The sequence below is a fragment of the Castor canadensis genome, chromosome X (genome assembly GCF_047511655.1).
Source record: "Castor canadensis chromosome X, mCasCan1.hap1v2, whole genome shotgun sequence".
NCBI classification, from domain to species: domain Eukaryota; kingdom Metazoa; phylum Chordata; class Mammalia; order Rodentia; family Castoridae; genus Castor; species Castor canadensis.
Window position 1 is genome coordinate 140,166,566 of NC_133405.1, and position 24,202 is coordinate 140,190,767.

The window sequence follows — 24,202 nt, forward strand, 5'->3', positions numbered from 1 at the left end:
TGATTTTTTCACAATCGAAGATTGAATGGTCATGTTACATCTGGCAACCCTAGTGCAGGGGCGCTGATTAACAGTCTCTTTATCTCCTTGAAAGCCTGTTCTTGGTCAGCTCCCCAGTTTAGAGGGTCCTTTCCAGAGCCTGCTGTGGCCTCATAAAGTGGTTTGGCCAGGCTTGATTATTCAGGTGTCCAGAGGCAACAGCATCCTGCCACTCCTAGAAGTTCTCGGACCTCCTTTTTGGTGTTCAGCTGAGGGCTGCAGAAGACAACCCACTTCTTCTCCAGTCCCAGGGTGCGCTGTCCCTCTAAGATGATGAATCCGAGGTATCGGACCTCCTGCTGGCAAACTTGGGCCTTTTTCCAGGAGAGTAGGGCTAGCAGTGCCTTTGTCCCCTCCCAGCATTTCTCCTGGTCAAGGCTTGCCAGGAGCAGATCGTCCATGTATTGACGCAAAGTGCCGCTTGGATTTTCTTCTGGGAAAGTTGACAAATCCGCTGCCAGAGCTTCCCCAAACAGGGTAGGTGAGCTCTTGACTCCCTGAGGCAATCTAGTCCAGGTCGTATTGCTTTTCTTCCAGTATGGGGGTGTTCCCATTCAAAGGCAAACAGAAGCTGACTAACTGGGGCTAGCAAAGGCAGAAAGAAGCCTCTTTTAGGTCCAGGCAAGTGAACCAGCTTGCTTGTGGCAGTAGAAGGCTCAGGAGAGTGCAGGGACTGGGGACTACTGGGTGCAGTGTGATAACGGTGTTGTTGACTGCCCCCAGGTTCTGGATGGGCCGGTAATCATCTCCCCCTGCCTTCTTGACGGGCAACAGTGTGGTGTTCCATGGCGATCGGCAGTGCATTAATATCCCTGCATCCTTCAGCCATGGTAGGTGGGTCTGAATTCCTAGGCGTGCTTTCCGTGGTTCTGGATACTGCCTCTGTCTGCCAGGGAGAGCCCCAGGCTTGAGTTCTACCATTATGGGCATGTTTTTGCAAGCCAGGCCATGGGGCCTGTTCTCAGCCCAGACATCAGGAAACTCCCCCAGCAGGCAGATGGGCTTTTCTAGGTCCCACTTTTCCTGGCAATGCAGTTGCCATTCATCTTCTGCAGGTATGGTTACTGCCATGATGAGGGTGTTTGTTCCCTTCATGGTAATGTTTGTAGGCTCTCCCTGGTTGAAGGTGATTTGGGCTCAGAGCTATAGCATATAAGTAGAATAAAGAACCAAATATACACATTATTTCAATAGATGTAGAAAAAAACCATAGACAATATTCAACATACCTTCATGGTAAAGGCCCTGAATAAGGTAGGAAGAGCGGAATCATTCTTCAAGATAATAAAGGCTGTATATGATAGGTCACCTGGGTATTGACAAAGGTGCCATGACATACATTGGGAGGAAAAGGCCTCTTTAGTAAATCGTGCTGGGAAAAGTGAATACACACATATGTAGAAGACTGAAACTAGAATTCTGTCTCTCACCCCATGCAAAAATTGACTCAAAGTGGGTCAAAAACCACATGGTATGTAAGTACACGGAGACGTATTATTCAGCCATAAGGAAGAAAGAAATTATGTCACTGGGGGAAAGTGCATGGAACTGCAGAACATCATGTTAGGTCATAGAAGCCACACTGGAGAATAGTTATCACATTTCCTCTGACGTGAATTTTTAGCAAAAGTGACATGAAATAAAAGACGGCACTGTTAGGTCTGTGGAAGGAGAAAAAGGGATTGGGAAAGTGTGGAGAGGAAAGGGAAAGAAACTGATCAGTGGTGGCTCATGCCTGTGATCCTGCCTACTCGGAAGGCTGAGATTGGGAGGGTCACTGTTTGAGGGCAGCCCTGGCAAGAGAGCTCATCTCCAAAATAACCAGAGCAAAACAGACAGAAAGTATGGCTCCAGTGGTAGAGGGCCTACTTTGCCAGCGTGAAGCCCTGACTTCAAATACCAGTCCTATGAAAGAAACAACCAGAGAGTGGATGACTATGAACAAAATACATTATTCTTATGTATGGAAATGTCACAATGAAACTCATTACTTTGTACAGCTAATGTACATTAATAAAAATGGCCAAAAGTAATGGTAAAACTGATACGTACTGCCATGTGGATTAACCTTGAAATACTACGCTTAGTGAAAGCTGAAAGTCCCCAAAAGTCACTTACTGGTTGGCTCCATTTATGTAAACATTCAATGCAAGTTAAGTATGTTCAGATAGAAGGATTCCTGGGGCTGGAAACATGGATTCTGCTCCGTGAGCAGTGACAGAGATATTTAGGAACCTCATAGAGGTGGTTGTACAGCAACCACTTCTATCACGAATGTACTAAATCGTTAGGTGAAATAAGCCAGATGCCCAAACAAGACCTGGGTGTTTTCTCTCGCTTGTGCAACCCAAGCAGGGCAGCAAGTCATGAAAGTAAAATGGAGACTACTAGGGAAGGGAAGGCTTTTTTAAACTGGGTATGTGTATAATTAATACACCAATGGCTATCACTGACAAAAGTACAAACATAAAAGAAGAGAGATGAGTAACCCAAGAAAAGAGATGGGCATCAGAGAAAGAAGCAAAACAAAATGTAGAATGACTTTGCTAAGCTCACTGGTACGCTGGACATAACTGAGAATCAACCTATAGGCATCAGGATAAAGCAATAGAAGCTTTCCAAAATACAAAGCACAACGAAAGAAACCAACTGGATGTGTTGGCACTTGCCTGTAATCCAGCACTCAGGATGCTGGGACAGGAGAAGCACAAGTTCAAGGCCAGCTAGGGCTTCATAGTGAGTTCAAGGTCAGTCTAGTCATAGCATGACCCTGTCTCCTTCCCCCAAATAAAGAGTGCAAAACTTTAAAAGAGCAGAATGAATATCCAAGAAGTATAGGACAACTACACAGAGAGCAAAATCCTGTAATGGTAATAGCAGAAGGAACAGAAAACACACACACGCGCGCACACACACACACACACACACACACACACACACAGTTTGCAGAGGGAATTTCAATTAACAGAAACCAAGTCCCAGATATCAGGATGGTAGAGACTTGGCATAACTGTACCTGGAAATATATTCAAAACAGACAGAATACAAAACCTTAACATAAGGCATAAAAACACTTTGCCTATAGAAAAGCATCTATGTCTTATTCTCAGGAATCATGCAAGCAAGAAGACCCAGAAGCAATATAATAAATGTGCCAAGAGGGAAAATACACACTAAACTACAACTTACATCTTGTCAACTGTCCTTTGAAATGGAAGCAGAAGAACAAGGATGATAGTCTTCTAATTTTAATTTACAAATTAAAAGGAATTCTAATCAGACACTGGGCAAGAAATGCTAAAAAGAAGCTTGTCAGAGAGAAGGGAAAAGGTAAGCAAAAGAGTTGCACACCAAAACAGAAAATGACAAAGAATTAACTTCTTAACTGATTTAAGAAATTTACTTAAACTAGTAATAGTGAGAATATATGCAGTGATCATGGTTTATGTGCAAGTGAAATAAATGAAAGTGACACAAGAGACAGGAAGGAGGAATCAGAAATATTTTGTTACGTTGGATACTTGCACTACTTTTAAATGGTATAGTACATTTGAAAGTGAACTTAGATTAGTTGTATACGTGTATTTCAAATTTCAGGCAACCTCTTTGAAAAGTTTTAAAACAAGTATAATTTCTGCAAGATAGAGAAATATAGAATCACATAATTTACCCTAGTAGGAGGTTATAAGAGCAGAAGACAGAAACGGGGACATAAGAGCAGGTTACCAAGCAAACAGAAAACAGTAACAAATACAATAGAAATTAATTTATGTATAGCACTTTAAGTGTCCATGATCACAGGGGCTGCCAAAGCAGCTCAAGTGGTAGAATGCCTGCCTAGCAAATGTGAAGCCTTGCATTCAATCCCCACTACTGCCGAAACCAAAACAAAATAAAAAGTCAGAGATTTTCAGATTAAAAAACAGACTCCACTGTATGTTGCGTAAAAAAATGACTTGCGATGTTTTTACAAGTATTGATCAAAAATAAAAGAATCAAAAAATCTCACCATGCTGGTACAAATCAAAGAAAGGTAGGGAAGCTCTACTAATTTCATGAGAGATTTCAAACAAAGCAAAATTGTAAGATATAGAGAGGGGTATCATATAAGAGGAAACTGGCCAATTATACAAGTAGTTGAAAGAACTCCTAATATTGCAGTGCCAAATGACAGAGCCTGAGGCAAACATGAAGCAAAAACTAGTAGAAATGCAAGAAGAAATAGATGAAATTAGTTTTTGTCCTGTTTGACTCTAGCACTGCTTTTTTTCTTTCTTATTTGTCTTAGAGGTTTTGAGGTTTACTAAGTTGTTAGTCTTTGATTCCTTCCTATTTTTCACTTGCTTATCTACAGTGAGATTTATTCTCTCCCACACTCTCATGGTTGTGACTATCTGTCTTCCTCTTCTCTGTAAGATTCCTTTAAGAATCCTTTGCAATGGTGACTTGGTGGTCATAAATTACTTTAGTTTGTGCTTCTCTTGGTATTTATTTCTCTGTCAGTTTTAAAGAATAACTTTGCTGGATATAGTAATCACAGTAATCACCCAGAGTGCTTGAAATATATCATTCCATGCTTTCATGACTTAGTTTTTTAGCCAATAGGTCTAATGTAGTGTTGGTAAGTTTGCCTTTGGGAGTCACTTGGCACTTCTTACAGTTTTCAATAGTCTTCCTTTGTTCTGTCAGGGTCTCAGTGGGCACCATGTCATATTGACTGGGGAGGTAGCAGCCATATGAGAGATTCTCGATTTGGGGATTGACCACATTGCCAGTGTGCAGACTAAAAACCTTCAGAGAAAATATACTTTTGACAGCTAGCATTTCACCTTCACTGGTTCAGCAAGTCACCTGGCACAGCCTGCATTTTGCATGAACTCACTTGGTGAAAGCTGAGAGAAAACTCAATAAGCTACAGTCATGAGCCACTACTCCTCCCATACAGGGCACCTGGGACACTCAGAGATTAGACTGTCATATTCCATAGCATCCACCCCTGATTGCTTTTCCAAGTTAGGATGAGTTTCACTCAGTTTTCTCTTTCAATCTATTTTATCACTTATTGTTTGGGTTTTTTCTTTTGAGTTACCTTTACAATTTTATTTTTTATCTCTCATTTTTCCTTATGGTTTTATTCCTTTGTTCTCCTTTTCATTGTTTTTTCCATTGCTAGGAACTGAGACCAAGCCCACATATTCCAGAGTCGGGTATTCTCCCTCTGAGCTATCCCCACAACTCAGTTGAGAAGAATTAAGTCCACCTCTGTCCACAACCCATTCCTACTCAAACTCTAGCAGATTTTCTTCCTTAAAGAACTGGGATGATAAAAGATCCAGACTTAGGAAGAGGCTAAAGTCCCACTAGCCCACAGTATCTGCAGAAAGAAAGAAAAACAGTAGTAGCTAACACCATATCTACACTTGTGCTGTAGATTGCAGCCACACCTGGTCAGATTGCTTACAGCTAAAAAAGAATGAAAGTGAGCACCACAGATGGGAAGATTTCAGGGCCTTCCAGAAAATTAGCAAAAATACTAGGTAAGAAAGATACAAGTTAACTTGCACCTGGTACCAAATGGACCTAACAAATACCCACATTATTACATTCAAGAGCTGTTAAATACACATTTTACCTAATAGCACATAGAACATTCTCTAGGATAGATTATGAGTGCTCATAAGCCTAGTCTTAACAATTTTTTAGAAACGGAATTCATGGGAAGTTTGTTTTCTGACCATAATGAATCAAGTTAGAAATCAAACACAAAAACTTTAAACACCATACAAATAGATGGAAAATAAGCAGCTTAATTTTGAACAACAAAGGAATTAAATAGGAAATAAGAAAAAATAAGTTCTTCTTGATAAAACAAAAATGGAGACACTAAATATCAAAACCTATGTGATGTAGCAAAAGCACTACTAAGGAAGTCCATAGCAGTCAATGTCCAAATCAAAAAAGTACACCATAAAAAAATATTTAAAAACATGAAGGAACAGATTACCACTGCATCTCAAGATACAAGTGAAACAAGAGCGGTCTTCATCCAAAAGTAACAGAAATTAAGATCAGAGCAGGAAAAATGCAATGGAGACAAAAATATAAAAGATCATTGGAATAAAGTTCTGGTTCCTCACAAAAGGAAAATGAAGGACACGAACCTATGCTAAACGAATTAAAACACAACAAGAGAGATAACTCAAACAACATCTGAGGTAAAAAGAAGACATTCCAACAACATCATAGGAAAACACATGGACAATGCTCATCACATGCAGATTCACAGCAGTGCCACAACCAAAGAAAGATGTATTTCTTTCACCCCTCCCTCGTGCATAGTGTACAAATGCCTGTCACTAACAGGTAGGGCAAGAAAACCTTTGAGTTACTCCTGTCCCTCTACAGTACAGGCTGATGTGACACTGAGCAGTGTAAATAGACTTATTGTTGCCCCATCCTCGAGGTACTGCCAGAAGAATTCCAACAGAAAGTTTGCCTGGCCACAGGTTCATACTTCAACTTGCACCCACAGGCCACTCAGCTGAAGAGGTCTAGGAGAAAAGCCCTGGGTATCACATGAGCAAAGAAGGTCCCAAGAATTTATTTGCCCAGCTCAAACCATATCCAGTTCCCATTTGTTCTGTAATGGACACAACAGTTGACTCAGGCAGAAAGGAACCCCAGGCTTTTGCCCTATTCCAGGTATGAATGATTGTGGGGTTAAAGTATCATTTCTGAGAAAAAAAAATAACCCTAAGTACTAACAGCATTTGGTGTCACCACATCTATGTGGCTCTTACTGCCAGGTGACCCCCTATGTTATCTGAACATGCACTGCTGTCCTGACTGGTCTGAGTGTCAGATAGGTGGTGATGAAGTATGTAGGCCCATACCACTGTCTGGAAGACAGTTGTATCAGGTCTGCGCTACTGTTACAGACAGAGCCAGAGACTCTGACAAATAACACAGCTTATGCTAACAATGCCTAAAACCATTTAGAACATAATCAAAGCCATGAAAGCAGAAAATCTCCACACAATGTTTTCAAAACAACTCCTTCAAGTAGAGTACATAGAGCTGTGACTTATTCCTGCTTTAATGTTAAATTGCAATTTTAGACTTTCCAGGATGAAGTGGTAAAATGGAATTTCAACCAAAAGCAAGAAAATTGTTTCACAACAAAGATCCACAAATTGCAACCACAGTTGTCTTTTCAAAGAATCTTTAGACAAACCGTATCGCTAGAAGAAAAGCGTTAGAGCAGTTTTACACTAATGAAGCACAATTCTAAGCTTTAGGCAAAGTAGGGCAAAAGGATATACCCTGTAAATTCAGCAATTTCCCTTAATGTATTACTCTGAAATGTGAGTTTTGATTACTCATCAACACTGACGGTAAGTCAGCTCGTTAAATCTGCTTACTTAAGTGTTAAAAGCAGTCCTTACTCTCAAGACACATCCCACCTATGTCAGTGTTCAGAACTCCACAGAGTAAGAACTTCAAACTACACCGTGTACTTATATTTCTTATTTTACTTATTTCAGGAAATAAATAACCCGGCCTCGTATCTTCAATCTATGGTGTTGGTGTGTTTGTGATGTATGGCAAAATGGGACACAGTCAAATGCAGGTTTATTCATCTTCATAGTTGTTACCTTTGTGTTACAAAGCCATGTGAAGTTGTATTCCCTTATTTTCAGTTGTGAAAATAATTGGGAGAATGTTTTACAAACTGATCAATGACTCTGTTTCCTTAAAGACGTAGACGATTGAACTGTGTGCCAGACCTCACTTTATTAGAGTTAACAAATTTATAAAATAAGCAAATCTTAAAAACAGAGACTATGATACAAATTGCTAGTCAGATGTGCCAGTATGTGTATCATATCAGTACGTGTAACAACATGCCAGTAACACAAAGTAAGAAGACCAGATGCTCAACGTGACACTTTATTATAGTTTTATTTCCGTGAGTCTTGCATCAGGAAAACAGAGACCTCTTTTATTATGAGATTGGCTCTTCACTTGTACAATGCAATTTAATTAGAGTAAAATGACATTTTTACCTAACCTATTTTGTAAAAGTAAAAGTAAATGTTTTATGTACCACTACAACCTGTCTTGTTTCAAAACTTTTCTATGTAAATACAACAGCGTAGTTATTTTCACTTTCTTTTTCCCTTAAAACCTCAAGATAACTGGTTATCACTTAGTATTCAATTTCTCCAGCTGCTAATGTTACAAACCCCAAATTGCTACCCATGCTTTTAAATTTACATTTTGAAAATGCTTTTTTTTGGTACAGTGGCAATGTAAATGACAAACAAGAATGTATAAAATACCGAAGTTTTAAGAATACAGATGGGTACATGCATTTCAAAAACAGATCGATATTCTTCAACTCCAAATGCAGATTTATGTTGATGAATTCTAAAAATTTATAAATTAGATTTAAAAAGTCTCCAGAGAACGTCCAGATAATTAGAACATAACGGTTCTGAAAGCGGCTAAAATCCATTCTGGTCACAAGGGAAACAACTGAGTGGTGGCATTCATTTACTAGAAATGAAGTATTGGTTTATCAGTGCACATGGTAGCATTACGTCTACGTTTTCACATGTCAGTTAACGCAACATCTTCAGTCTTCAAAGAAATATAACAAATACTTTTTAAAATGCAAACAAACCAATCTGCTTTCCTTGGCAAGCTAAATGAAGTCTTACTCTTAACAGCTGATGACCAAGATCCCGAATGTAGAACGACCCTGAGAATACTTGGGATATAACACATTGGGTTCAGCTTAGATCTGGAAGCAAGAAGAACAGGAGATGGATGAAAATAATCATTACAACATTCTACGCAATGTAAGATGCCCTTAAATTTCTATGAACATTCTGTATATCAAATTTTCCTCTATTCCTCTCTGTTGCCAGAATATCTTTCTCGCTTTCAGAATGTTATATGTTATGCATAATATCCTTATACGTGTTACACACTATCCATAATATCCACAATACAACTTAGCATCTCCTTCCTGCTCTGTTTCTAGAGATCTGCTTGTGTTGAGGCTGATCATACACACTAAGGAATATATATAATTCTTTCCGAATAGAAGTATCGCTAAACCAAATTCTCTAATTTGAGTCAATCTGGTCACAGGAGCAACACTAAATCTACCCTAACTTAATTTTAATTTAGTGTAATTTAAATTTTTGCAGATGTTCAAAGCTGTAAAAAGAGAGCTGCTCTAGAAGTAGTAGAGTCCTCAGGTCTTAAACAAAAGCAGCCTTTATGAAATAGTCAAAATACCAAATTTCCTTGATAGTCCCACGTCTTTCCAATCCCTTCCCCTCTCAGCCCACTCAAAGTGTTCCAGAAGAAATAGTTGCATAGATTATATTTTCTGGAAAACATGGTTAGTGTGCCTACACTCTCATCTAGTCTATCTAATCTGTGCACACAGCTTTGTATTAACACATACAGTCTGGACAGGATCTTTAATTATCTAAAACCAAGGTCAGCTGACAAAATGTTCAGATCTGCCCTTAAACCACAACCCAATAGTGACATGATACGTCAGTCTCTTATCTCAGGAAAGTATCATTAATATTGTTTTGTCATAAGACTCCTTTGGCTTAGGGTCCCGAAAGAGAAGTGTACAAAGAAATTAGAAGAACATGTTCACTACTCATCATTCTTCCTTTTTACACTTAGATAGCTTTAAGACTTATGTAACACTGGAGTGATGTATGTTTTAAAACTTGTATATACAATTTATAAACACACACACACACACACAATAGTGGTACAGAATAGGGGTAGAGGGTATGCTATTTTACAGTGTAAGTAATGTAAGTGGTTTGGAATAATGTAAAAATAGAAAATAGGATGGTATGAATAAACCACGTATAAACAAATGCAAGTTGTAAAATTAGCTGATGTTTACTTGAATTGAAAATTTTCAACTTCTTTGAATAGCTTGAAGATGCTCTTACAAAGACATTAGGGAATAAAATTTTAGAGATCACTGTTTTTGATCAAGGATTCTCCATGAGGTGTGAACATCAGGGTCACCTGACACCCAACTGACTCCCCCAAATTGGCCCTGTGCATTTTTGACAAGCTCTGGTAATTATGCCACATGCAATCTTTTTTGAAAAGTTACTCTACGTATTCTAAAATTTCAACTTAGTGTCTAATCAAACACTCATTATTTTGGCTTTATACATTTTCATTACTGGGGAATTAAAAGAAGAACCTCACTGAACTGTAAGCTATACTGCCATCCCAGTTACACACACACATTCACAGTATAAGTAATGTAAATGGTTTGGAATGGGATAGTGTGTATGTGTGTGTGTGTGTGTGTGTGTGTGTGTGTGTGTGAATGGATAGGTATACATACGTTTAAGAAAATAAATATTTTTGACTTAAATATACTACATATACAACAATGAAGGGCTAAGGATAAAGGTGAGTGGCAGAGGGCTTGCTAAGCATTACTTATACATGTTTATGTTTACAAACATAAACATGAATATAAACACATAAGCAATTGTCATAATAAATGTGTATCAAGGAATTTCATTTAAATGTAGAACAGCAAAAGAACACTAAAAAACATAGTACTCTTGTGAGCTCACTACTTTATGCTAGGAAGAACAGCCGTTTTTCACAAATTAATCACACAGCAACTCCAAGTGAGGTTTAGGGCAACAGTGATACCTGATAAAATAACAGGATCCTGACAACATGCCTCCGTTGAAAGAAGGTTGTCAAAGGATGCTGCAATTTCAACGCTGTATCAAATAAGTCTTTTTAACACAAATATTTTGTTTCAGAAAAGGCATGAGCTCAAAACTGCTAAAATTCTTGGAAGACACTATGCTGACCCCTCTACCAGCAACGCACACACACAAAAGAAATTGTCAACGACTACCTCTTTACGTACTCTTCCTTAAAACAGCTAGGATTATGGCACGGCTTCTGCCAAAACTAATCCTGATTTTGAGAGAAAGAAATATCCCAAGGGATTATAAATCAGAGAATAAACAGCTTGTTTCTGGCTAGTTCCAAATATTCAAGTACTGAATATTCAAGCTCAGAAACATATCCTAAATTTATGTATTCAGCATAATGAAGCCAAAGGAAAATATCAGGGTAAGAAGGGGACTTTCTCCCAGATAAGACATATAATCCATAAAGAACATACACAAAACATCTGTAAGGGTCATAATACTTACATCATCAATGTCTTCATCATCATCTCCGACATCATCAAACTGGATTTCATCATCCTCTCTGGGACCAAATGTGTCCGTTTCATTGACTTTAGCTAAACATACAATAACAAAAATGCCCACTGAATAATCAAAATATTATTAAGTATTATTAAGAAAAGAAATGGGTCTGACATAAAACAATACACATTGATCTCAGAGATCAAATTAATAAAAGTCCCCCAGATGATCATTCATTTAAAAATTGTTACAAAAACAAGAGCCATGTGTTCTTTTGTTCAAAAGAGTATTTTAGTAAAGCCGACAGACTCTGATTAGACTCACTGAAAACCTTCAAAATATCCTTCAGAAAGGATTTGAGAAAGGCCTAGAAATATCCTCATAGTATGCGAGTTCTCACCAGTCAGAGAGACTTAGTCAAATACCTGTAAGACATAAAAGCAAAAAGAGCTGCTAGTTTTAAAAAGGCCAATAATTTCATGAGGATCATCATTGTTAGGAAGAATCTTACTATTTTTATGATAAAATGCACTGGAATTAAAAATAAACTAGCTGCCCTGTAAAGAAAACATTGAGGCTTACAAATTCATGCATGGTCTTAGTTTAGTCTTTCCAAGTTTTCAAGTGACAATGCTTTATGTTGGCCTTTCAGAAAGAAAATAAGTATTTTTGTTCTATATACCCTGTAGGTACAATCATGAATCATGAAGGGCTTGGGAATGTAACATGAGGATCCTGATGAAATTATTGGCAGTTTAAGTGTAGCAGCTCTGTTTTGGTTTTATTTCTTATGCGTAAGCATGAATTGAGTAAATCTTTCTGACTGATAAGATGTAGCTCAGTGGTTGAGTACTACATTATGTGAAGGCCCTGGGTTCTAATCCCAGCACTGCAATACAAAACCACACAACTCCTAACCATGCCAACACATAAGAGAACATTGTTCTCTATAAAAATCAAAACAAGTATCATAATTGGTGATGCTTACATGAAAACTGCCAGTCTCTTGAGAATGGTGCAGCACACCAGCAACCCAAGCTACTCAGGAGACTGAGGCAGGGGGATCTCATCTGGGTACATAGTGAAACCCCCTATTAAAAGAAGTAACAAAATAAAGTTGCCAGCTACTTAAGAAGGTAGAGTAAGGAGGATCATATTTTGAGACCAGCCTGATCAAAAAAGTTAGCAAGACCCTATTTCAAAACAATAAACTGGGTGTGGTAGATGATTCCTATAATCCTAATTGTGAAATTAGGACGGTAGTCAGAAGCCAGCCTGAGGAAACCACAGACCCTATTTGAAAAGCAAGTGAAAGCAACTGACCTGGAGGTGTGACTTAAGAGGTAGTACACTTGACTAGTGACCCGAAGACCCTGAGTTCAAATCTACTATCAGGGGTCAGGCACAGTGGCTCACAGCTATAATCCCAGCTACTGGGAGGATTATGGTTCAATGCCAGCCCAGGCAAAAAGAAAATTGTTCAGATCACACCTCTGCAAATGAGCCAGGTCTGTGGCCCTCACTGCGTGGAAACCCATAGGTAGGAGATCACAGTCTGGGCTCATCTTGGACTAAGATATGAGACTGTATTTTTAAAAAATACCTTCAGTTCTGGAGGCATGGATCAAGTGCCTGCCTAGCATCACAGAAGTCTTGGGTTCAAAACTCAGTATTTAAAAAGGCAGGGGCAAGAGGAAGGGCATGAAGAAAAGAGAACAAAGGAGAGGGAGAAGGGGAAGGGAAAGAAAAGGAGGGAAGGAGAATGGGGAGAAAAGAAGAAGGAAGAGAAAAGAAGCCAGAGGAGGAGAAAGAAGAAAAAAAGAAAGAAGTGAAGCAAAGGAGGAAAAAAGAAGGGAGGAGAAGAAGAGAGGAAGAGGGGGAGAACAGGGAGGAGGAGAAAGAAGGAAAACAAGATAAAGGAGGAGTTGAAGTAGAAGGAGGAGGAGGAGAAGGAGAAAGTGGAGATGAGGAGGAGGAGGAGGAGAAGTAGATGGAGGAGGAGCAGTAGGAGGAGGAGGAGGAGAAGGCAGGTACGAGGACTAGGAGAAGACAGAGATGATGAGGAGGAGAAGTAGAAGGTGGAGGAGAAGGAGAAGGCAGGGATGATGAGGAAGAGAATTAGAAGGAGGAGGAGAAGTAGGAGGAGGAGGAGAAGGCAGGGATGAGGAGGAGGAGGAGAAGTGAAGGAGGAGGAGGAGGAGAAGGTGGGGATGAGGAAGAGAAGGAGGAGGAGGAGGAAGAGAAGGGATGAGGAAGAGGAGGAGGAGAAGCAGGAGGAGCAGGAGAAGGAGGAGAACCCTAGTACCAAAAAAGGAGGAGAGAGTAAGAAAAAGTTTCCTAAATGGCATTCTTGGATGCTCTATATTCAAAGCTTATAAACTCACCAACTGCTCACCAAAAGAACATTTTTTAGTGATTCCTACTTAACTTTCTAAAATGCTACCATACTTAAAATTTTGTAACACACAACAGACCCAATTCTATCAAAATCCCTCATGTTATCCCTAAGGAACCATAACAGCACATGACAGCATTTGGTAACACTATAGACATTACCATGTTCTGGAAGCTCTCCGTATGCCTTCTGGCTTCTAGCTTCATTTGCATTACACTTCAAAATTACATCAGCTTTTTTATCCTTAGAAATAATTAATGTTTTAAACTGGTGAGAACAAAGTATCATTTGTTTCCTAATTCTTTTCAAGTTACACACACTAAGGAAAAACTCACTCCGTGTTTACTTACAAACTTGTGCGTCTTTCACAAACAAACAAATGCCAGGTACAAGTGGCTCATGCCTGTAACCCTACCCACTGGGGAGGCAGAGATCACAAGGATCGCAGTTTGAAGCCAGTGCTGGCAAAATAGTTCAGGAGACCCTACCTTAAAAAATCCCATCACAAAAAAGGGCTGGCGGAGTGGTTCAAGGTGTAGGCCAAGAGTTCACACCCCAGTACCACAACAAACAAACAAACACAAACAACCTTTGGGTGTAAATTAACAAAAAGAAGGGTAGGGTGCATATAACTAATAGCAATTCATAAAAGGACCTTTTACAGATTTAATCTTCATAAAAGCAGAACAGACAACCTTCCCCTTCATCTTACTTAGTAATACTTTTGATTAGAAGTCTCTTGAAGCACAAAAACTGCAATGTGAACTTTGTAAGTGAAACACAATTGAAAACTGAAAAAGAGTATAATGGGTTCTAGAAAAACATATCAGTGTGAAGTTGGGCCTGAGCTGAGTGGCTTTTGCTTCCCTCATTATTCTGTTCAGTTGATGCTTGTGTAACTATTTTCTCCCTGCATCCTGTTTCCTATCTTAATGACTTTGTATAGAATTAGTTAAAATGTTTCAGCCCTTTCCCTGGGTACTGGCCATTCCTAGATTGTAGGAAAGGTCACAATCAGAAGAGCTCTCAGGAAAATGTGAAGCAGAGACTTACTGTGACAAAATCCAGACACCTGGACCTCTAAACAACAAGCTTTCTGCACAATTGCTGCTTTCTTACCTTCACAGGTCTGGGATGCTCTGCAACCTGCAGACTAAGCTAAAACGCTCTCGCCCACATCGTAAAACCTCTCATTACTAAAGATTAAAATGCTACTCTGGCACCAGGTGACTGAGACTGAGAACATTCCCAGAAACGATGTTATACACATCTTCTCTTGGCAGCATCACGTAAGATGGCCTACCATGGGTAATTCTGCTGTCACCAGAGAACCAAGAGACAGAGTGACAAGATAATACAAAGTGCTAATGCTTCCATGTTAGCAGCTGCACAGCCAGACTTTTCATGTTTGCAACTGGTTCTTAGGATTTATTGCCAATCAGAATGATCTGTGCAGTTTCAAAATACTTAACTCCTTTCTAAGACTGAGAGTAGATGTGGGGCATACCCTCAGAAACTGAATTTTGAAAAGCTCTTTCCAATGGGTGGTTTTGGTGCAAACATCCCTGAGAAGCACAGACTTAAAATGCTCAACTTTTAAAGAACCTGACTCAGCTAGACTGGTGATTGGGCAGAAGTTCCTGTTGATGCCTTACAATTAATTGCAAAGAAATCCAAAGAGAGGCAAGTAAAATAATCATGGTGATTCACTGACCATATGAAGTGAACCAGTATTTCCAAAATTGTATGTGCAGACAAATACACAAAGATTTTATTAAAACGCACATGGGATTCAAATTTGAATGAAAAATATGTAGTTTCAAAGAAAACCTGTAACTTTCTACTTTGGAAGTTTTTATAAAAGAAAATTACTGTATGATTGAGTCTATTACAACAGAGGCACAGAACAGTCATAGTGGAGGAGAATCCAATGGTTAACCAGACTCCACTTTGTCTCTCACACAGTGTCCTTTTCTGAGTTGCTCTTTCCCCCTCAGATTATTTTAATTCTGGCATTGTGGATCTGACCAAAGTCCGTCCTGTGAAGCAAAGGGAGGTTGCCACCAGAGCAGCAGCACTTCGTGTCATGAATCAGGGATGATGATTATTCAGATTATGCTCCCACCAGGAGCACTAGCTGTGCAAACACCCAAGTCTTGCCTTTGTTCTTTCCCTGCTATATGACCTCAAGGCTGTTCCTAACTCCCCTTAGACCTGTCTTCCCAGAACAAGCACACTGAAGCTTTCCCATTATATCATCAACTTCTCCAGTCTGTTTTTCTTTAGCCACCAGTTAGCTGGGCCTCACAGAGAAGGGCTATTGCTCCAAGAGAGGGGCTTGTGACAGACACCAAGACTCACTGAAATTCTCTAACGAGTTGAGAATACTGCCAAAGTCTGTCACTATCCATTCTGTCAGAAGTCTGAAAATAACCGAATGCACGTGATAATCTGAAGAGTGCTTATTGGAGAAAAATGGGAGACTGTCAGAAGACCAAGCTCTCTAGTATTTTAACCTGCCCTGTCCTAAGACTCTATTCCTATGCCTCTCATATCTGTTCCATGTAGCCATGAAAATCAGCAACGCAGCAGCCACTGGAAGATGTAGAACAAGTTCTGACCTCTGTCAAAACACCACTCTCTACAGAGCTATTCCGTAGTACCCGGAAGCTCCCCCTTACAGTAAAGCTTTCCTTTATTTGAAATAATTCAAAGCTTATTTACTAGCAATATTCCACCACCCTTTGTCCAGAGGATTCAGAGAAAAATAGTCTATGCAATGCCTTTAAGCAGAGGTAACATCTGGGGAAAAAAACCCAACGAAAGAAATGTAAAAGTGTTAGAAGTCGATGTCCATAGGAGATTAGAACACCCCAGCACACTTCTGTGAATCTAGAAAGCCCGAGCAGATGCTCACAAAAGAGAAGACACTAATCTCTTACCCCTGAAAGGCCTTAATCTCAGCTCTGATTGATCTTGAGACTCTGCAAAGCACGAGATGAAAACTAGGGATGAATGGTCTGTTGATTGGCTTGGTGTATCCCAACTTGTACAAAGTCACCCTCATAGACTGGGAGGCTTACCATTGTGCGTAGTTGCTGTTGTTGGGTTTTGAGACTGTCTTGCCATGTAACTAACCCGTGAACTCAGGCTCCTACACATTCCACCTCCCAGGTACCAGGATTATTGGTGGTATCAGGACACCTGGCAGGCTTCCTGCTTCTAACAAAATCTCAACCAAAAACATGAACTGTCCACTAAAGGAACCAAGCAGTTAAGGCCACAGAATTTGCTCAGAAAAGTCACTAAGCAAAAAAGCAACAGCAACCAATTTAAGACTTGCTACATTGTATTTGACATGTTCAGTTTTCAACAATAACACCACCAAAAAGTAGGAGACCTTGAGAACACAAAGTACGGCCTCCAACAAGACAAAAAAAGAGTCACCTCAAAAAATATCTTACAGAGGCCAGAAGTTGGACATTACATCAACTACTATAAATACATTTAAAGAATTAAAGGAAAACACATCTACAAATACTGATGGGATGATGACACTGATGTCTTATAGCAGGGAGGAGGACCAGAAGAGAAACAGACAGGCTGTGTTTGGTAATGAGGCAGGGGGAAGGGATGGCAAAGCAGAGAGATAAAACACTGAAACATGAAGAAGGTCACATAGCCCTGGGGGAATGGAATAGCCAGTAAAGTCACCTGCAGCCAAATGTGGGCTGAGGTTTGCTTCTTGCTTCTGTAACCTGCTTGCAAGGGTATATAACGTGAGACCCCTTTGCTCTCAGGGGCTCAGCCCTTGGACGACACGAGTCCACTGGGTCTGTGCCGGCACAATTAAACCATTGCTTCCTGCTGAACTGCCTCAGTGTCCTGTATCTCAGCTTGAGATTCCCGCAACAGTCTCACTAAATGGAAAATGAAAATGAAAACACAGAACTTCTCCAAAGAAACAAATTCCAAACCAGGCATGGCTGTTCAAGTCTGTGTTCCTGGCTGCATGGGAGGTGGAGATCCGGGAGGATAGTGGTTCCAGGCCAGGGTAGGCAAAAAGTTCACACGACCCCCTCTCAACCAATGGCTAGGCACGGTAGTACGGGGCTGTGGTTCCGGCTGCACAGGGAGGCCCAGTAGGAGAACCACGGCCCAAGGTGGTCCCACGGCATAAAGTGGGACCCTATCTCAAAATTGGCCGATGCAGAAAAAAAAGAGCTGGCGGGGTGGCTCAAGTAGTAGTGCTGGCCTGCCTACCAAGTTCAACCTCCAGCTAAGCCAACTGCAATTAGGATAATAATAAAAGGTAAAAAACTGAATAGCTGACTTGACAGGGCCACTGTATAATGAGAAGAAACAACTGGACAAATGATCAACAAGGAAATAAGAGGACCTGAAGTGTAGGGCAGCGAGACCTAACAGATACCTACAGAAACCTGCAAAGCACAGCAATAGACACACTGGAAACTTCACAGTATCATAACTTAAAAGGGATGAGTTTCTTCTACATGAAAATCAAATGGATTTCACAAACTCACAAAGCATATGCAGTTTCAAGCTTGAGCTTACAGAGGGCTATGTATGACCACAGCTTTTGTGCTCATCCTAAATTGACAGCATATGCTTAAAGAACAGTTTGTATTTTGACCATTTGCATGCACATCACCGTGCTCCACCAGCAGGCTATCTAAAGACCATAAGGCCCAAGAGAATGGAAGAGTTGACTTATTCAGCTGCATTCCTAGAATAACAGTTTCCCAGACCATTACATTTAAAAAATGAAGATGTAAGTAATGAACTGGGTGTGGTGGGGCTCACCTACAGTGCCAGCTACACGGGAGGTTGAGGCAGGAGGATCACTTGAGTCCCGGAACCCAGGTTGATACCCTGGGCAATGCAGCAAAACTCCTTTTCCCCAGTAAAAATACATTAAGGTGGTAAGTGACTGGAACTCCACAGGATTACTAAATTTTTGTTCTACCAAGGGAGAATAGGATCAAAGTACATTGTGTGCATGTAGGGAAAAGTCATAATGAAATCCACTGAAACAAACAATAAACAAACAAACTGTGAGACAGATGTTTCTGAGGGGACTGTGGGGGACCCAAAGAGTAATGGGGTGAAGTGATCAGAGTGCACTGCATGCATATATGGAAATATCACGATGAACGACCCCCACACACATAGTACAACTGACATGCCCTAACAAGAAAGTGGGGGAAAACAAGAAAGGAAGACTCCTTTGTAAAATGAACACCACCTCCCTAGGCTGTCATTCTTTTTAGGAAATGTAATTTAGAACCGCTAAAGAAAATGGACAGTTTTGCCATTTTACCATAAGAGCAGTGAAAAACGTCAGCTTGAGCCATTATTACTTCACAGACCAGTGTTGGGGAATTGCCATCTCTTAACATCATAGAGCATCTAACACACGGCCTTCAGATGAACGAGAACAGAAGGATCTGTGGTTTTTATCTACACCTACCAGGGATTATTTATTGCATCGTATATTTAAAATAGTAAGAGAAAAAAGCATTTTCCCACAAGACACATATACTATTAATCAACTTGGAGAATTATTCTGAACAATAAAAGAGCCATAATCTCTGACTCAAGGGTCCATAATAATGTTAAATGGCAGAATGGTGAGAGAGCCTATGGGCAGGAACTGGCCAAAGATGCCAATACTGTGATTTCAAACATTAACCACTAAGTAACAAGGACCCAGTACAAATTCAAATGAGATTTTTTTTTTTACCTGATAGTCTCGTAGACCAACCAATATAACATCTGAGGTGTTTATCCAAACCTGTAAAAGACAATTTCCTGCATATTATTTAAAAGATATATGGTACAGAACAATGTTAGATGTGTGTCCCCACAAACTAGATCCTCAATTTCCCCACTTTGGGAAAAGCATCTGTCGAGAATTAGGTTGCAAAAGGGACAAGGTGGTGGTGCAGGCCTGTAATCCTAGCTGTAAGGAATTATTTCTATTTTCTTATATTTGCTGAGGCTTGCTGTGTGCCATAGAATATGACCTATTTTGGAGAAGGTTCCACGGGCTGCTGAGAAGAATGTATATGGTGTAGAAGTTGGATGAAATGTTCTGTAGACATCAAGTAGGTTCATTTGATCTATTGTATATTTTAGATCATGGATTTCTTTATTGATTTTTTTGTTTGGATGACCTATCTATTAATGATAATGGGGTGTTAAAGTCTCCCACAACCACTGTGTTGGAGTTGATATATGCTTTTAGGTCTTTCAGGGTATGTTTGATGAAATTGGGTGTGTTGACATTGTGCATACAGGTTGATAATTATTATTTCCTTTTGGTCTATTTCCCCTTTTATTAGTATGGAATGTCCTTCTTTATCTCATTTGATCAATGCATATTTGAAGTCTACTGTGTCAGAGATATGTATTGGACTCCTGCCTGTTTTGGGGGGCCATTGGCTTGGTAAATCTTCTTCCAGCCTTTCATCCTAAGCCTATGCTTAGGATGTCAGTGAGATGGGTCTCCTGTAAGCAACAAATTATTGGATCTTCCTTTTTAATCCATTTCATCAAGTGGTGCCTTTTGATGGGTGAATTAAGTCCATTAACATTAAGTGTTAGTACTGATAGGTATGTGGTGATTCCTGTCATTTAGTTGTCTTAGTTGTTTGAAGGTTTGATTGTGTATACCTAGGTTGAGGTTACTCTCTACTTTCTTGCTTTTTCTTTTCCTGTGATTTGGTGCTTCCTGTCTTTCATGGTTAAGTTGGGTTTCACTTTCTGTGTGCAGAATCCCTCGAAGAATCTTTTGTAGTGGTGGTTTTGTGGTGACATTTTGTTTTTCTTTCTGCTTATCATGGAAGACTTTTACTGCTCCATTTATTTGGAATGATAGTTTTGCTGGGTAGAGTGTCCTGGGGTTGAAGTTATTTTCATTTAGTGCCCAGAAGATCTCACCCCATGCTCTTTTGCTTTTAATGTTTCTGTTGAGAAGTCTGCTGTGATTTTGATGGGTTTACCTTTGTATGTTACTTGTTTTTTCTCTCTTACAGCCTTCAATATTCTTTCCTTAGTTTCTGAACTTGTTGTTTTAATGATGATATGTTGTGGGGTAGTTCTATTTTGATCTGGTCTGTTTGGTATCCTGGAGGCCTCTTGCATCTGTATGGGAATATCTTTCTCTAGATTTGGGAAATTTTCTGTTATTATTGTGTTGAATATATTACACATTCTCTTGGCTTGCACCTCTTCTCCTTCTTCAATGCCCATAATTCTCAAGTATGGTCTTTTGATGGAGTCGGTGAGTTCTTGCATTTTCTTTTCACAGGTCTTGAGTTGTTTAATTAATAGTTCTTCAGTTTTTCCTGTAATTACCATTTCATCTTCAAGTTCTGAGATTCTGTCTTCTGTTTGTTCTATTCTGCTGGATTGGCCTTCTGTTTTATTTTGCAGTTCTGTTTTGTTCTTTTTTCTGAGGTTTTCCATATCCTGGCTGGTTTCCTCTTTAATGTTGTCTATTTCTGTCATGAGTTCATTTATCTGTTTATTCATCATGTTCTCTCTTTCACTTTGGTGTTTATACAGTGCTTCTATGGTTTCCTTTATTTCTTCTTTTGCTTTTTCAAATTCTCTATTTTTGATGTCTTGGAATTTCTTGAGTGTCTCCTGTACATTATGGTTGACCCTATCCAGTATCATCTCTATAAAATTCTCATTGAGTACCTATAGTATGTCTTCTTTTAGATTATTCTTATGTGCTTCATTGGGTTCTTTGGCATAGTTTATCTTCATTTTGTTGGAGTCTGGATCTGAGTATCTGTTTTCTTCATTCCCCTCTGGTTCCTGTACTAATTTTTTTGCTGTTGGGAAACTGGTTTCCCTGTTTTTTCTGTCTTCCTGTCATTGCCCTTAGTGTTGTTACTGTCCCTGTACTGCATGCAATTAAGTATTTTCTAGCTTGTAATAATATATTTAGAATGGAAGGGTGAGAGAAGCTGGAAAGTAAAGAAGTTAAAGAAAAAGGGAAAAACAAATAAACAAACAGTAGGAAAAAACAAAACAAAGAATCAAACAAAAACGTTTCAGAGATATAAACAGGGAGCATTTGTGTACTAATCGATAGTAAGCTGAACAGGCATTAGAGAGACAGAGAGAGGATTGAGAATCAAAAATAAAAGGAATAATGATAAGAATAAAAATAACAAGTAAGTAAATGAAACATATATTATATACATATATATATATATATATAAAATAAGATAAAACAAAATGAAAAATAGAAAGTAAAAAAAAACCTCCAAGTTCAAATGCAATGAAGTTTCAGTCTTAATAATTTTGGTGTCCATCTCAGTCTCCAATCCTGGAGATGGTGCCTTAGATGTTGTTCTGTAGTTGTCTCATCAAAGGGGACACATAAAGTAGAACAACACTGCACAAAAAAATAGCCCACAAAGTGTCCCAAGTTCAAATGCAATACAGTTTCAGTAAGTTTTTCAGCTTGCAGATGTAGTTCAGTTGTTTTCTCATCAAAGGTAGCGAGAGAAAAAAAAAGAGTCTGCAGACAGGTCTGTGAATGGTATCTGCGGCTGTGGCTTGCCTGCCCACTGATGTCAGCCTGCTGTTGCTGCAGGCATTACTTATGCAGATCTCTCTGGGGTGAGCTTAGCAATCACCTGGCCCCACAGGCTTTGTTTACTCAGAGCTCTCCTGTGCATGAGCCACTGCTACAAGCTTTCCCCTTTCCAAGCACAGGCTTTCTCTGGCCTGTGTATTTGTTTACAGCTCACATGGGAAGTGCATCTTCCCTCCTCTCCTGTGGAGTTTTCCTCCCTCCACCATTCTCACAAACTTTCCTGCTCCTGGTTGCTGGGCACATACCCCCGCTCCCACCAGAGCCTCTCAGGCCAGGCCTGGCTTGTTTATTTACAGCTCCAGGAAGGATTCCCCTCACCCCCTCTTCAGTGCTCAGTATGCCACACTCTCTTTGCAATGTGTCTTTATTGTTCTTATTGCTTATTACTCAGTTTCTCTTTTTTCCCCAGGTGGAGGTCAGTCTGTCCAGGGGTCTATGCTGTTCTGGCCAGGGTTGTCTGTTTGAGTACCACTTACCACTTAGCTCATCTTGTCCACTTCTCCCAAGCCATCTGGGCACGGGCAACTGGTAGCCTGGGGGCCCTCCTGGTTTCTCCATTTAACGTGAAGTAGAGATTCTGTGCTGGCTGGAGGTGTGGAGGGGTCAAAGTTTTGCCTCTTCTTGGTGGTTTTGCCTGCAAGGTGTGTCTCCAGCGTCTTCCAAGATTTTACTATAAGAGGAACGCTTTCTGCTTTCTTCCTCTAGCTGCCATTTTGGAATTCCTCAGTTAAGTTCATCTTGAAGTTTAATCTTGCTTTTCTGTGAGTCTTTATGCATTCCCAGATTCAAGGAACAGAGAGCATTTTGGTGAATAATAAATTATCTTTAAAGAATAGGGACAAATTAAAGGCATAAGCTTTACCAACAACCACACATATCAAAACAATGAAAAAGAAGTATGAAACCAGAGGAAGAACATATTATCCCATATGTTATTGATATAAAACAGATAACTAATCATGATGAGACAAATAAAAATTTTAGAACAAGTACAAAACTATTTATATGTATAAATATATATATGTTTATTTATTTATATATAAATATGTATAGATATCTCAAATTACCTATCTGTCTCTCTGTATATATACAAGAAGGTAACATTGGTGTCTACTTGGGGGAAGTTTACAATAAAAGTAAAATAAAATAATGGGCAATAATATTAAATTTATAAAAAATAAAAATGTTAAAATATCTATATTTTTGTGAGACTGGCATTAAATAGTAAGTTTAGATTTACCAAATTATTTGTTCATGAAGAAAGGTGAAGAATAACTTCTAAAATAATAAACTTAAACATAACAATACAGTGAAAATTGAAAAGAAGTTAAAGTCAGCACCAAATAATGTAGGCAAATGAGGGAAAAAAATCAAACTTTTGCTGACAAGGAGGAAATAAATCAAAAAGCACTCAAAACACATATATCATTAATTACAACAACCACAAATTAACAAAACCCTCCATTTAAGTGATAATGCATTTTCATTTTCAATATTAAAAAATCTAGGTGTAACATGCTTGGACTGTTAAAGGGAAGATCTAGTAGGTTACAGAATGTACCAAAAGTTTTTGTGCAGCGCTATAAACAATTTAAAAACAAATATGAGAAAGATATCAATTGTTATTAATTATACATTTGAAAATACTTTAAAAGGTTTTCTTGGGTTTGAATTATCCCTCCGAACTCATATATTGTAGTCCTAACCTCCATTGCCTCAGACGGTGAAATTGTTTGAAACTAGGGTAAACTCAAATGTAATTTATGAGGTTATGATGGGGTGATAGTGGAGTAGGGTGTATGCTAATATAATGTGACTCATGTCTTCACACAATGGACAGTTTGAGACAGACTCTTCCAGATAAAATGCTATTTTAGCACCAAGGCAAAA

At 39.3% G+C, this 24,202-nt stretch overlaps 2 protein-coding genes across 9 annotated transcripts in view; one reads left to right on the forward strand and one right to left on the reverse strand.

Annotated features, from left to right (window-relative positions):
- Window positions 1-24,202, forward strand: part of LOC141419803 (uncharacterized) — a 632,676-nt gene that overhangs the window by 219,625 nt on the left and 388,849 nt on the right. The gene's annotated exons all lie outside the window — the stretch shown is intronic.
- LOC141419900 (eukaryotic translation initiation factor 1A, Y-chromosomal-like) overlaps window positions 7,881-24,202 on the reverse strand; it is a 38,929-nt gene continuing 22,607 nt past the window's right edge. Inside the window, exons 3-8 of one of the 8 annotated variants that reach the window (XM_074064131.1) lie at window positions 22,789-23,135; window positions 19,439-19,489; window positions 13,836-13,917; window positions 12,268-12,370; window positions 11,283-11,374; window positions 7,886-8,845 (exon numbers count right to left, since the gene is read on the reverse strand). In XM_074064131.1, the coding sequence (XP_073920232.1) occupies window positions 8,840-8,845; window positions 11,283-11,374; window positions 12,268-12,370; window positions 13,836-13,886 (252 nt within the window). In that variant the 5' untranslated portion in view covers window positions 13,887-13,917; window positions 19,439-19,489; window positions 22,789-23,135 and the 3' untranslated portion in view covers window positions 7,886-8,839. Of the gene's footprint in view, window positions 8,846-11,282; window positions 11,375-12,267; window positions 12,371-13,835; window positions 13,918-19,438; window positions 19,490-22,788; window positions 23,136-24,202 lie in introns of all 8 variants that reach the window. The other 7 variants (XR_012444630.1, XR_012444629.1, XM_074064129.1 and 4 more) reach the window with 7 other exon arrangements.